The sequence below is a fragment of the Lampris incognitus genome, chromosome 8, assembly GCF_029633865.1.
Source record: "Lampris incognitus isolate fLamInc1 chromosome 8, fLamInc1.hap2, whole genome shotgun sequence".
Taxonomy (NCBI): domain Eukaryota; kingdom Metazoa; phylum Chordata; class Actinopteri; order Lampriformes; family Lampridae; genus Lampris; species Lampris incognitus.
Genome location: NC_079218.1, coordinates 30,472,653 through 30,486,584, shown reverse-complemented (window position 1 = coordinate 30,486,584; position 13,932 = coordinate 30,472,653). Strand labels below are relative to the sequence as shown.

The following is a 13,932-nucleotide window of genomic DNA, read 5'->3' as shown; positions in this document are numbered from 1 at the left end:
CTCCATGTTGACTTTTTCTATTATGGTGAATTCTGGGGGGACATATGTAGCGGACTCTATGGACACGGTTCTGGTCGCTTTAAGAAAGTGTTTCCGGTTTGACAGGGTGAGCTACGACGATGATTGGTTGGGGCAGTGCCATGTTGCTCGGGCTGTTGGTTTTGTATAGGAGGGTTTCCGTGCAACGTCATCACAGAGATGCGTGCGCGACTAGGGGGCAGAAAGTAGCTACAGCGCAGAGATTTTAACCAAGATAGCTCATATACAGCAGAGATGACGCGCAGTTGTTGTGCAATAAACTGCACAAACTGCCAAAAGGATGGGTGGAAAATGTTCAACATTCCAAAATGACCCCTTTGGAATGTTGAACATTTTCATTGTTGAACCGCTTTGGTAGCTCTCAAAAGATTAAGAAACCAAAGCGGTTTTGCCCCACGGCTGCGCACGCACCCAGTAATGTTTGTAAACAGGAAACCCGTCTATAGAGAAATAAAAAAAACATTCGCATTAATGTGGTCACTGAGAGAAATTGTCCGTATCTACTTTCCTGCAATTTCTACAACTGTTTCTTTGTGTACCTTCAAAGATTCCGGTATGCTTCCTAATAAGCATAACAGTGGGCTGGGTAGTCCACTGTACTTATTTCTTTACATATCACCTTCCAGTAATTGTTTTGCATTTGGGACAATTTGGAGAGTTATTTTAAGTTCAGTTAAGTTGTAGTCTTAATATGTTGAAAACACGAACCCCGACGCACGCCCTTTCCCTTGCTCTCCCTTTGTCATCGGCTTGTTTCTTCTTCTTCTTCTTCTTCTTCTTCTTCTTTTTCTTCTTCTTCTTCTTCTTCTTCTTCTTCTTCTGCTTCTTCTCCTCCTCCTCATCTCCCTCCCCCTCCTCTAATACAATATAATTTGGTTATTATTATTATTGTTATTATTATAGCAGTGGTAATAGTAATAGGAGGAGTACAAGTGGGGTTCAGTAATAATTTTTTTGTTGTTATTATTAATGTCTCCACTGTATACACTGAGTATTATGAGGGGTGGAAGTATCAAGTCATTTTTGTTACTTCCAACCCTTATAGCGTATCAGTAGTTCGAGATAAATGTAAATTCTCGCGTTACGCGTGTCTAAAATGTGTCGTTCTCACACGGCTGTGTCCAAGGAGACCTACAGGGGGCAGTATACAATTTTCAGTGTTGCGTGTGAGTTGCCATGAAAGAAGAAAAACGAAAGCGCCGAAGAGAAAATGGCCACACCGAAGTCCGTTCCTAAAGATGCACAGGTATTTTAGAATATAAAGTTGCTAGTTTTTTTTATCATTTATTAATTTAAATATATCTGTTTTGAATTTTTGTGTGAGAGTAATGGAAATGTAACTTAGCTTGTCATGCAATGATTTTGTGTTTACGTTTTTCCAAATTTGCCTTCTTATCAGCTAGCCTTAGCGTTAGCCCTGTCATACTAGCCGCTCTTGAAATCCCAGTGTTGGTGTCGTTACTGATAAATAAGATAGTATCTATTGTTATCGTTTTGCGTGGCTGATGCGCACCCTACAATTACTTTGTTTCGGCCTTGGTTTTATTTGCAACACCCTTTTGCAGTTTGACATGTGTCTCGGCAGTACGCCATGGAACAGTTATTCGGTGGAAAGCTTACCACTACTCACCGTCTGTGAAATTGAATGAATCTAGAAGCTAAAATTCAGTTATGCACAAAGATTGGATGTATATAGAGAGTTGCCTATTGCAACGTGTTTATAATGGGTTCAAACTCTCTCTTTAGGTAATGATCCAGATACTCAAAGACATGGGCATCACGGAGTATGAGCCTAGAGTGATCAATCAGATGTTGGAATTTACCTACAGTAAGTTAGCGGGTAGACATGTTAATGCTTGAAAGCTTCCCCAGCGACGGGGTTTCTGACAAAACACTTGTGAAGTACCCTTAAAAGTTTCAACTCGTAGAACATGCATACTAACTCTAAAGAGAGATAAGTTGACTGTTGAAGTATAACTTGCAATCTATGTTAAGACCCTTGCCAACCAGTGACTTTGTTGAGTCTGCAGTACACTGTTTTCGTAACAAAAAAAGATGAATTTTGCAACACGTTTTTACATAAGGCTTTCAATAAAAACTTCGTTTTTGCTAAGAACTGCATTGCCATGGATAGAATGGCAGCAGCTGTGTGATTTGTTTTTAAAATCCTATCTCAATCTAGTACATTCAAGATCAATTTTCCCCATGGCAATCATCAGTTTAATCTAAGATAAGTGCTTGTTACTATCAAACACAGGATATGTGACGACCATTATTGAGGACGCCAAACTTTATGCCACACATGCCAAGAAGTCCAATGTGGATGCTGATGACATTAAGCTGGCTATCCAGTGTCGCATGGATCAGTCCTTCACCTCACCACCACCGCGAGATGTAAGGCTCTTTATACTTCAGCAGATGAAGAATGTGGGGAAGTAGAAAAACATCAGTTATCCTGTGTTGCTTTTAAGAGGTTATTTATAAGTAAGGCGTTTTATCCACTTTAGGCAAAACTATACCAGCTTTTCATGGTTTGAAAAATCCCAATAGAGACTCTTGAGTTAGGTAAAATCTGTCAAGGACATACATATAACTTAACACATATCACATCTTCTAAATATTAATGATAATATGAATTTTTATTTTGTAATTCTCCTTCATACAACATACTGAGTAGTCTGGGGGTTTGTATTCATGTTGCATGAGAAAAACAAACAACTCAGATTCAAGGCTTAAGGGATTGTGCTTTAATATTGTTGATGCTGTTCTTTTGGGATAAGATTTGTATACCTAACACATGCCACGTCTCTGTGTTGCTAGAAGGTTGTCTGTCTGTCTAAAATAACCATAGTGTAGGGGGATGGACAGCTACCTCTGGAATAACTTGATCAAATCCCACCTGAACCTTTTCTCTTGAACTTTCTGTGCTGTTTTCATTCCAGACAATTGGCTACATATTCCCCATGAAAATTTATAAATGAATACATTAACAACTGAACCCCTAACTCTGATTTTGTTCTTTCAGTTCCTGCTGGAAGTGGCCAGGCAAAAGAATCAGACTCCCCTCCCCCTGATCAAACCCTATACTGGCCCTCGCCTGCCTCCAGACCGCTACTGTTTGACGGCTACCAACTACAGGCTCAAGTCCATCCAGAAGAAGGTAAAAGAACAGAGGCCTTTCTTATGCAGAAAGAGCAACATAGTCATGGTGTCTTTCCATTAGCTGGCTACACAAAACCAAACAATGTCAACCACAGAGAAAAGACCTTATAAAGGTGGCTATTGACTCACTCCATTTACTCAGTTTTCTAATCACACTATTAGTGGGTTAACATAAAAGGGCTGGGATATGTAATAAGTAGCCACTTGCATGCAATATGGACCTATTAAGAGCACAAATTGTAATAGATTTTAGCAACACTAAATATTGCAACAGCGTTGTCTGTGTTACAATATTAAGGGAGGACTGCTAAAAGAAATCACAGGTATTGGAAATATCAGGAATCAGGAACACTTTATTTGTCATTTCACTTCAAGCACTTGCATACATGAAATGAAATGAAATGCCGTTTCCCGCAGCCGCAGCAGTACAACACAAAGACAAAAACACATCCAAAAACTACAAGAACACACATATCCAAACTAACACATATATCAAAACTAAACAAAAAATCACTGTCCACAAGAACGAATGCCAGCCAAGGATGAATGTCAGAACCGCAGGGCTGCATGGGCTAGCAGTTAGCTTAGCCTGCCCTGGTAGTCTGTCCCGGTCCTGTCAGACCGCCTTCGGCGTTTCCTCCTCAGGCGCAGCTCCAGGCAGGGGCCCTGTTCCCCAGGCCCACTGGACAAAGCAGACCGAGTTCTCCCAGCCGATCCAGCGCCAGCTCTCCCAGCCAGACACCCTCGACACACCTCCCCAAACTCCTCATGATTACATCAAAACACCACAGTCAACGCCGGGTGAGGCCGTCGCCAGACCACCCTCGGTGTTATTGGAACTGCCGGTCTGCGTTGGCTAGCAGTTTGCTTAGCCTGCCCCGGTCTCCCAGCCGATCCAGCTCCAGCTCTCCCAGCCATCAAATGAAGACATAAGTTAGACGCAGACGTGGACAAAGACACTGCATCGACGGTACTGGGTGAGGCCACTGCAAACCTGAATTTGCGCCGCCATCTTCCGAGACTGGCACTGGATGAGGCTGCTGCAAACGCAAATTTGCGCAACCCATCTTCCCACACCGGAAGCAGACTGGAAATATATAAATTATAGGTTTACCAGGCATGACCTTTTGATCCAGAGATGAATGTTTTTGTGTGTTTGAATCCAGTTGACATTATATGACCTGCTCTGGCAAAGCTAGAGTTACTATGCTGAAGCACCCTGCTTAAAAGTGTGTCACCATTGTTAGAATCAAAAACAGTGGCAAAGCAATTTAGCAAACTCTGTTGACCATTTTGTCCTCAGCCTTGTACCGCCACAGGCTTCCGAAACAGGATTATTAACGTCTTGAGGATAAGTTCCATTTTTAATTTTATTTTTTCATCCTCATTAAAATATTGTCAGGCGTCATTTAGAATCATACAGACAAAATCTTCAATGATGCTCCTTTTTGAAAACAGGAAGCTTATAGTACAGTCCTACAAATATCAATGTTTGATTAAAAAAAAAATCGTAAACAATGATTTTATTTTGTAGTTCCACAAATACATTTTCCTTTCTAAATTCATACCGGCCTCTGGATTTACATGACTCTAACTAACACTATGGGACTGACAGGCTAAAACTGTCTCTCTCAGAATCCAAAAGTTTACAAGGGATTGAGATGTACTTCGTTGGCTGACAAGTTGTGCCAAATCAAATCGGATTATGCTTCTCTTAAAATCACATTCTGAATAAACATTAATTAAATGAAGATGTGTGTGACTGTACTGTTAGCATCCTGTTTTTGAAAATGAGACGCGTCGTGATTTTGGAAGGCTTAAATGATTGTCCCATTAAACTGTGTTGAAATCCAGGAAGAAATTTCAGCGGAGTGGTAAGTTTCTCAAAACGGAAGTGATGAGTGAAGTTTTAATCTGTTCAATTCTTGATTAAGCCTGACAACGGTTTAATGAAGTCTGTGCTCAGAAATGGTGGACCCATCCTTAAATGTTTTGAATTCCTTTTTAACCTACTCCTTCCGCCCTCCGGACTCGGTATACTTTCAGCCACACCAGGTAGTCACAAAAAACAAAGCATTTACTGTGAGAACATTTTTCTCAAATGTGAGATGATATTTCTGTACATACATGTATTTGATATCCAATCCTGACACCCCCCACCCCGCTATATAAACTTAGCACAAAAACTAAGGAAATTTGTGTTTGGCAGATTATTTCTTTGTTGTAACAATGCTTCTTGGCAATAAATCTTATACCAGGCACCTGATTGTCAGCACCTGGGGTACCAGAAGCTCAAAACAAGAGTCCATAGCAACAGCAAAATAAGCTGTTTGGCATTGGCAGAGAAGATTTAATAAAAAATTTTCATGGGTGCAACCCACATACTCAGCTCTGCTGCTCATCCCACAAATGTATGTGCCTTACAAATGTGAAACCATTTAAAAGGGAAATAAACAGGTTTTCCAACGGTATAAGATTGATTGCCAAGAAGCATTGTTACAACAAAGAAATAATCTACCAAATACAAATTTCCTTACTTTTTGTGCTAAGTATTGATAAAAAGTATCTACTTGCTTTGTTACATGTTAACTGTTGTGTGTTAATGTTTTTTATGGTGCTAGGTGACGCCCTCAGCGGGTAGAATAACAGTACCACGCCTCAGTGTCGGGGCGGTTGCCAGCAGACCCACTACCCCAACTCTTGGTAAGTGACCTTATCTTGGGATCCCAATACCTTTATTGCAGCAATAATGCCCTAGAGGGAGCTCTTGACAGTCTTCTGTAGCTGACCATGGAGCAGCTCTTGAAGCATTGTATTAACTCGTACATCCCCATTCAGGTACTCCTTCCGTTCAGTCTGTCACCACCAAAGTCGGAGCTCCTATCTCACTGACCGGCCAGCGCTTCACGGTTCAGATCCCCACCCCCCAAACAACTGTGTCCAAGACTGGTAAGGCATCATCACAAATTTAGGGAGCTTCTGAAGACTATTGTCATGAAAAGAACATTTGTACAGTAATAAGCAGCTGGTGTCTGCACATACCTGAGAACAGGAATAAGTACAGGTAATGTTCATCAATACAGGACTGATTAGCAAAGCACATGGATTAAAGCTCTCTGTCCATACGATGGATGTCCGTAAATCTGTTAATGGAATATTATATTCGAAATATGTGCTTCTAAGTCTTAACAAGCTTGGTGATTCAGGAAAAAAAACAAGGTTCAGACATAAGAGTCTTTGGAATTTTTCTGCTTTAATCCCTGAAAGCAGTCCAGTGTTGTGTATATATTCGAGGCTGCATTCACAGTCATTAAGTTATAAACAGAAAAATATGAGGCAAAACCTAATTATCTTCATATGTTAGTAGATATAAATTTGTCTTTTGCACTGTACCTTGAGTCATAGAATGCATTCATGTGCGTGTGTGCATGCGTGTTATACTATTTGCATTGGTAGTAAAAAATCCTAGCTAAGATGTTCAGTGCAGTTCACATCCTCCACTCAGTATGATCTTTCAAATAACAAAAGTTTGTGTGAAGCCATGAGATGATAAAAAGATGGCATGGCACAAGTCAGAATAAAATAAATAAATAGCTAAGGAGAATAATAACCATATTTAATATGGTTTCAATATAACCATATTTCATATGTGATGCACTGAATAGTGTTTTAGTAATTTATTGGTAACTATTTACATAGCACTATTTAAAGCAGTCTGGTTTGGCAATGTCATATGTGGGCATCAAAGGCAAGATACGCTGTGTTATATTGCCAACAAGTGGGTTCCAGAAAGTTAGACCAATGAAATATGACCTAGTAGAAAGGCGAATCGCTGGCTTTAACCAACTAAATTCGGGGTTGGCTTCTGAGAACTTGCGGTGTCGTGTTCTACTACAGTACTGCCACCTTCAGTCCCCCCATGCCACCATCACCATTTTCTAATTTTCCAAGCCTTTTCCCCCACCTTTTTACAAGATTTGACAGCAGAGATAGGCTATTTAAATTTACTTTTTAATTCTTTTTGAAAAGGCATATGGATGGAATCAAGAATGGGGAAAACATACTGGATAGGAAAGAAGAGTTGAGAAAGGGATAAGGCAAAAATGGTGGAAAATAAAAGCTTATGTTTCCTGAATTATTACCATTATTACTCATTAAACGTCTCAACCAGTTTTTTTTTTCCTTAAACAGCCACGTCGTCCGCTCCTACGGTCCAGAATGTCCTAATCAACCCCTCTCTGATTGGCTCGAAGAATATCCTAATCACCACCAACATGGTGTCACAGAACTCTGCCAGTGAATCACTGAAGAGGAAGCACGAAGATGATGACGACTATGATACTTTATGACCTCAATGACCAGGGGTTATTTTTGCGGAATATTCACATGTATACACTTTACGTGATATGCATTGTAAGGCATCATAAGCACATTTTAAACATGTTATATTCATAGTGCTCAGAATACACACTACTGTGGGAAGATAATGCATTCATATATGAACATATTGCATTATTAGCTATACGTAATGTTTATTTATACATGGAAAGCTTGCTGAACACAGATGCGCTTTTCAACAGCGTGTTCTGCTCCACATTCATACGATCCCACACATTTCGAACTGGATGCTGCCCTTTTTAACTACGCTGTTGGCCACTGCGTGCTTGCCTTGTGCCAACAGACTTGCATTGGATATTACATGGTTCATAATGCCTCTACTAAATATCTGCCCTTGACATGCTGGTTTTTTTGTCAACTATTGTGAACTCAAAAAATGATAATGAACAAATTTGATATGATTGCGCCAAGATTATTTTTACCATATAACTGTACATTGGTAATTTCAACAGCCTTAACTTACGCAGAATTACAATAAAGAACATCCTTGATGGTATTATAACCTTTACACCATAGTTGCAGCTTGCCTGCTGTTAAAATATCGCCTTTTAAAGTATTGTAAATGTGGAAAAATAAACAGGAGAAAAAAAGATTTCCAACTCAGTCCCTGGTTACAAAAAGAGTTGCTATAGAAACTGGCTAGGTGTGTGTAAAGCCATTCACAGTGTGTTCATGATGCCTTATAAGCAACACATCAAGTTCAGTGTTAAATTATACTGTAAATATACTAGAAGGTCATTCTCACATTAGTTCCCCTCATGTGAACATTATGTAAACTATAGTGTTTTGTCTTGTCTGCCACTTTCTTAATAAATACAAAACCTTTTCTGACAAAAAGATGGTATATCCAGCTATGCATTACGTTATTTTTTGACATTGCTATTCCCCAGACAAGTACCTCGTGGTTCTTTGAGATGGCTTCTAGACAAAAACAATGGCATAACAATCTTAACTGACTTCATGAAGGTGATTTGCCAGTTTGATCTGTCCAGCTTTTTCCAGGCATCACGTAAGAGATGGTGTTTGTTGAAACAATCGATGCGCTTCCTTCAGAATCAAGTTTCTCTGAGCAATAAACCCATGAGAGCAAAATATTAGACCGTTTAGCCTGCCAGTGTTCAAGATGGTTGGTGGAGGGAACATGAGTGTAAATAGCCTTAACACCCCCATTTATCATGCACAGCAGGGTCATGGATTTAACTAGTCACACCTTGAGAAATTTGCCCATCCATTTGGAGGGAATCTTAAATTTCAGATTGTTCAAACCAGCAAGGAGCAAAAAAAAAAAATCATTAGGTGTGGGGGCTTCAAGAGGGTGGTAACATTGGCACGTTACAGACACCAGAGAGAGCAACACCACAGAGGTGCTGCATGCAGAAGCCCTGATTATCTTCCTTCTAACTACCTAAAATGGAAGGAATCTATGTGTCTGTCCTTCGATTTTCTCAAAAACCATCCGATCGACTTCATACTTGGCGGGTGTATTGCTGAGGACTCAAGGAAGAGCGGTGTCAACTGTGAAGTTGTTTGTAGGAGTGGTTGTCAAGAAAATTGAAGGAAAGATACATGGTGGTGGTTGAGGTGAGTTTCCCCCCTTCAATGTGAAGTGCTTTGGGTGTCTTGATAAGCGCTATATAAATGCAATCTATTATACAACAATTAGCTAAAACATTAAAACCACCTGCCTAATATTGTGCAGGGCCGCCTCGTGTCACCGAAACAGCTTTGACCCGTCGAGGCATGGACTCCACCAAGACCTCTGAAGGTGTCCTCTGATATCTGGCACCAAGCCGTTAGCAACACCCTTTAAGTCCTGTAAGTTGCGAGGTGGGCCCTCCATTGATTGGAGTGGTTTTTCCAGCACATCCCACAGATGCTCAATCAGATTGAGATCTGGGGAATTTGGAGACCAAGGCAACACCTTGAACTCTTGTTCATGGTTCTCAAACCCTTCCTGAACAAATTTTTTGCAGTGTGGCAGGGCACATTATTCTGCTGAAAGAGGCCACTGCCATCAGGGAATACCATTGCCATGAAGGGGTGTACCTGGTCTGCAGCGATGTTTAGATAGTTGGTATGTGTCAAAGTAATATCCACATGAATGCCAGAACCCAAGGTTTCCCAGGAGAACTTTACCCAGAGCATCATACTGCTTCCACCGGCTTGCCTTTTCCCATAGTGTATCCTGGTGCCATCTCTTCCCCAGGTAAATGACACACACACACCCTGCCGTCCACATGATGTAAAAGAAAACATGGTTCATGAGACCAGGCCACCTTCCACTGGTCCATGGTCCAACTCTGATGCTCTTGTGTCCACTGTAGGAACTTTCAGCGGTGGACAGGGGTCATCATGAGCATTTTGTCCAGTCTGCGGATATGCAGCCCCATACACGGCAAGCTGTGATGCACCGTGTGTTCTGACACCTGTCTATCATAGCCAGCATGAACATTTTCAGTAATTTGAGTTATAGTAGCTCTTCTGTGGGATCGGAACAGATGGTCTAGCCTTCGCTCCCCACACGCATCAATGAACCTTGGGGGCCCATGACCCTTTTGCTGGTTCACCGGTTGTCCTTCCTTGAACCACTTTTGGTAGGTACTGACCACTGCATATGTGGAACACCCTACAAGACCTGCCATTTTGGAGATGCTTTGACCTGGTTGTCTAGCCATCACAACTTGGCCCTTGTCAAAGTCACTCAGATCCTTATGCTTGCCCATTTTTCCTGCTCCCAATATATCAACTTCAAGAACTGACTATTAACTTGCTGCCTAATATCTTTGGAAGTCCATAGAAACAATGATGACTGTGATGCAGTTGCAGTTTAAGCTTGGCAAGCACGCTTGTGGGCCATCAGGCCTGCATAAGAGTGACAATATCATCCACATTTGTCACAGACAAATGTTTGAGTTGGTCTGTTATGTTTTGCATGGTGGGCCTTATCATAGGCTTCTTGTCTCTTTTGTTCAACAGCTGTTCTCGGTTGCCTTACTGTGGAGTGCCATCGCCAAGGTCCACTGTTTCCCCGCTGGAGTCATCTATGCTGCAGATCATGTGGCACTTGAGCACATCTTTGAAACGTAGCTTCTGGCCTCCCTGCTTCCTTTTTCCCAGCACAGCTCCCCATAGAAAACCTCTTTTGTAGTATAAAATTTTTGTCTCATTTGTTTAATTGGGTTCTCTTTATGTACTTTTAGGACTTGTGTGAAAATCTGATGATGTTTTAGGTCATATTTATGCAGAAATACAGAAAATTCTAAAGGGTTCTCAAACTTTCAAGCACCACTGTATATTTGCTTGCTTGCTGGTTGTCCATCGTGCCCGATGATGACCATCTTCTTCTATTTGTGGGTCCTTTGAGGACTCAGATAGCAGAAGATACCTGCGCGGAGATGGTTTTTAAAGTGGCATGGGGGGTGCGCTTCTCCCAACGCCACATGACTTGATTGTAGAGGAGATGGTTCCGATGGCAAGGGGGATCCCTAGACGACCGGCACCTCCACACAACTGCAGGGAGCTGCCGGAAATCCAGTTTTTCGGAAACCGCCTCGAAGCGTGCCGCCACAGCTTGCTTTTCTGTTGGGGTAAGCTCCCTTAGCCTTATGTCTTCCAGACTCACCCACAAGGCAGCGGGGCAGTGGTTGATAGGTGCCAGGGCGTGTCCACCAGGGTGGGCCTGCACACCATATCTCTGGGGCCCACTGCTGCTCCGAGATCCCCTGCCAAGTTAGCCTGGGGCCGCAAGACCCCAGTTACCATGTGTGGCCACGGGGAGGCCTGGCAGGAGTCTTGGTGAAGGAGAGGCTATGTACTGGCAAGGGAAGGCTTACACGCTAGGACGCTTCCCTATTCGCCACAAAGGCTAGCCAGCGGCAGCAAGCTAAGGGCAGGAAGGACACAAGCGGGTTGGAAGAACACATGCACCTTCCCTCCAACTACACACTGCTGCACTAGACGCATCACAACACCCTGTGTGTATGTACACACACACACACACCACTGTATATACATCCATACATACATACATACATATCAACCTTGGTGTGATGCGGCTTAAGAAGTTAGTGGAAACTGTACTTACAAATGACAAAAGATTCATAAACAGTGTTAAGGTTCTTGAAAGGGAAATACTTTGATACAATAATAGCTGTGGTAAAATGGGAAAAACTTAAAATACAAATACAAAAAACCCCCAACTAAATAATAAGTAAATAAACAGAAATCTTGGCTATTTGGTGAAGTGAAGAATTACAGTAACATGCAAATTGGAAAGAAATGAAGCTATTAAATGGGCTTGATAAAAAAAGAAAAAGACAAGCTTGTGATTTGAAAACTAAATGATAATCACATATAACTAGATCAATTGCAATTGGATTGTTCAAAATATGTAACGTATTTACAGTTAAAGGAGAAGAAAACCCCATTTTTCTGGCACTTAAATGGAAAATTATGATTGAACCACTGCTGACACCCATTAAACTCCCAAAAACTGCGATGGTGCCTTTTTAGCAAACATTGCCATTCACCTAAAGAGTTTCATGAATCAAAACGGAAAGGTGTTTCTAGGGATAGGTGTGGACAGTCCGCGGTGAGTTGCTTGTATCAGAGTCGCTCCTGGTTCTTTGTAAGCAATATTTTCTGTACTAAAACCACAAATAAAGTGGAAAAAAAGGAAAGTTCACGTAATAATTAATTGTTTTCTTTGATCCGTTAAAACTATATGAATAAAATGTTTTTATGCATGTTCAATAATCCAGGTAAGGAAATCACAATAAGTTCATCTGGACACAATGTTTATTGAGAGAAAGGTTTCACCACTCATCTAAGCGGCTTCTTCAGTCTCAGCTGACTCCAGGTATCCCCACCCTTATAAACAATACGTAAACAAAAACATAAACTATATAAATAGAACTGCTTTGTGGCGGACATCTCATAAAATGATAATAATAAATAAATAAAAGTGGAACTCCCCGTCGGGGAATTGAACCCCGGTCTCCCGCGTGACAGGCGGGGATACTGACCACTATACTAACGAGGAGCTACAATTACCGAGTGAGTAACTTTACTATTTGTAGTTATCAGTTCAGTTCGTGATCATACAGGGTGTTTTTAGTGCGAGTGGCCGCGGCTATGGTTAAGCTTACCTTGTGGTGGACACTAGGGGCTATGCCTCTCACCCAGCAGGACTGTGAGCTGGGGGCGTGGTTTACCTTCCCGGGCTCGCCGGTGCAGGGTTGTTCCTGCTGCAGTTGGTTTTTGGAGTTGAGGAATAAACAACAAACTCGCCTTGGTCTCCTGTTTTTCCTCATCCCTGCCACATTGGTGACCCCGACGTGATGGGGGGGCTGTGTGGCGGACACTAGGGGCTATGCCTCTCACGAGAGGCATAGCCCCTAGTGTCCGCCACAACCTCTCTTAAATTTTCCCATTCATTTTCTATGGTAAGCCTTAACCTTACTGATCAGTTCCAGTTTTGGCCACCAAGGAGATTTGGGGGCGCTGTTCCAATTTTTTGCTTGGTCACGAAGCAGAGAGCGTTGATCGCTGAGGAAGGAGAGCGTTTTACAGTACACCGGAGACTGCGATCCATCAAGTGAAGTAGCTACAGTGAACACAGCGATGAGACCAACGTACTGTAACGTGCATGGATAAGAAGACACGCTGGCCGCTGGCTCGCGGATCTGAACCTTTAGTCGAACGATTAGCAATGTCTCCTGCGGTGCGGGCGATACGGGTTCGCTTCCCGGCCGCGGCAGTTCCTGTGGTTGCGTTGTCCCCCGAATTCGCTACAGTACTTATGGACATTTTGGTAAGTTCACGTTAATTTATTTTTTGTTGTCCGTATTAGCAACAACGACCAAAGTTACCATAACGTTACCATTATTTGGTGTCCTAACTTAACCAAGTTAACCTGTCTCAGGTAACTTAACGATGCTAGCTAGGGAGACGAGCACTAACTTTAGCTACGGTGAGGAAAAAAGTTATTGATATTGTAACCGGTTATTTTTTTGCCCGGTGCGGGATTCGGTACGGGATGTACTGCACCACAAGGAGACATCACTAACCGCTCGGCTAAAGGGTCAGACCCGTTAGCTAGGGGCTAATGTGTCTTTTTAGTAGTTTACAGTCGTCACCCTCCCCTAAAGGGAAAGTTTACAAGATGGTTGTGAGACCAGCTATGTTATATGGTTTGGAGACAGTGGCACTGACGAAAAGACAGGAGGCGGAGCTGGAGGTGGCAGAGTTGAAGATGCTAAGATTTTCACTGGGAGTAACGAAGAAGGACAGGATTAGGAACGATTATATTAGAGGGACCGCTCAGGTTGGACG

At 42.1% G+C, this 13,932-nt stretch overlaps 1 protein-coding gene and 1 non-coding gene across 2 annotated transcripts; one reads left to right on the top strand and one right to left on the bottom strand.

Annotated features, from left to right (window-relative positions):
• Positions 1-1,225: 1,225 nt before the first annotated feature.
• On the top strand, positions 1,226-8,423 carry taf9 (TAF9 RNA polymerase II, TATA box binding protein (TBP)-associated factor). Its single transcript, XM_056285161.1, has 7 exons — positions 1,226-1,285; positions 1,786-1,867; positions 2,297-2,433; positions 3,065-3,199; positions 5,823-5,904; positions 6,040-6,150; positions 7,393-8,423. The coding sequence occupies exons 1-7, from the start codon at positions 1,250-1,252 to the stop codon at positions 7,548-7,550; spliced, it is 741 nt and encodes a 246-aa protein (XP_056141136.1). The 5' UTR covers positions 1,226-1,249; the 3' UTR covers positions 7,551-8,423.
• A 4,145-nt stretch (positions 8,424-12,568) lies between these two features.
• On the bottom strand, positions 12,569-12,640 carry trnad-guc (transfer RNA aspartic acid (anticodon GUC)). The gene has a single exon. It is a non-coding gene; the product is annotated as a tRNA-Asp (tRNA).
• Positions 12,641-13,932: the final 1,292 nt, after the last annotated feature.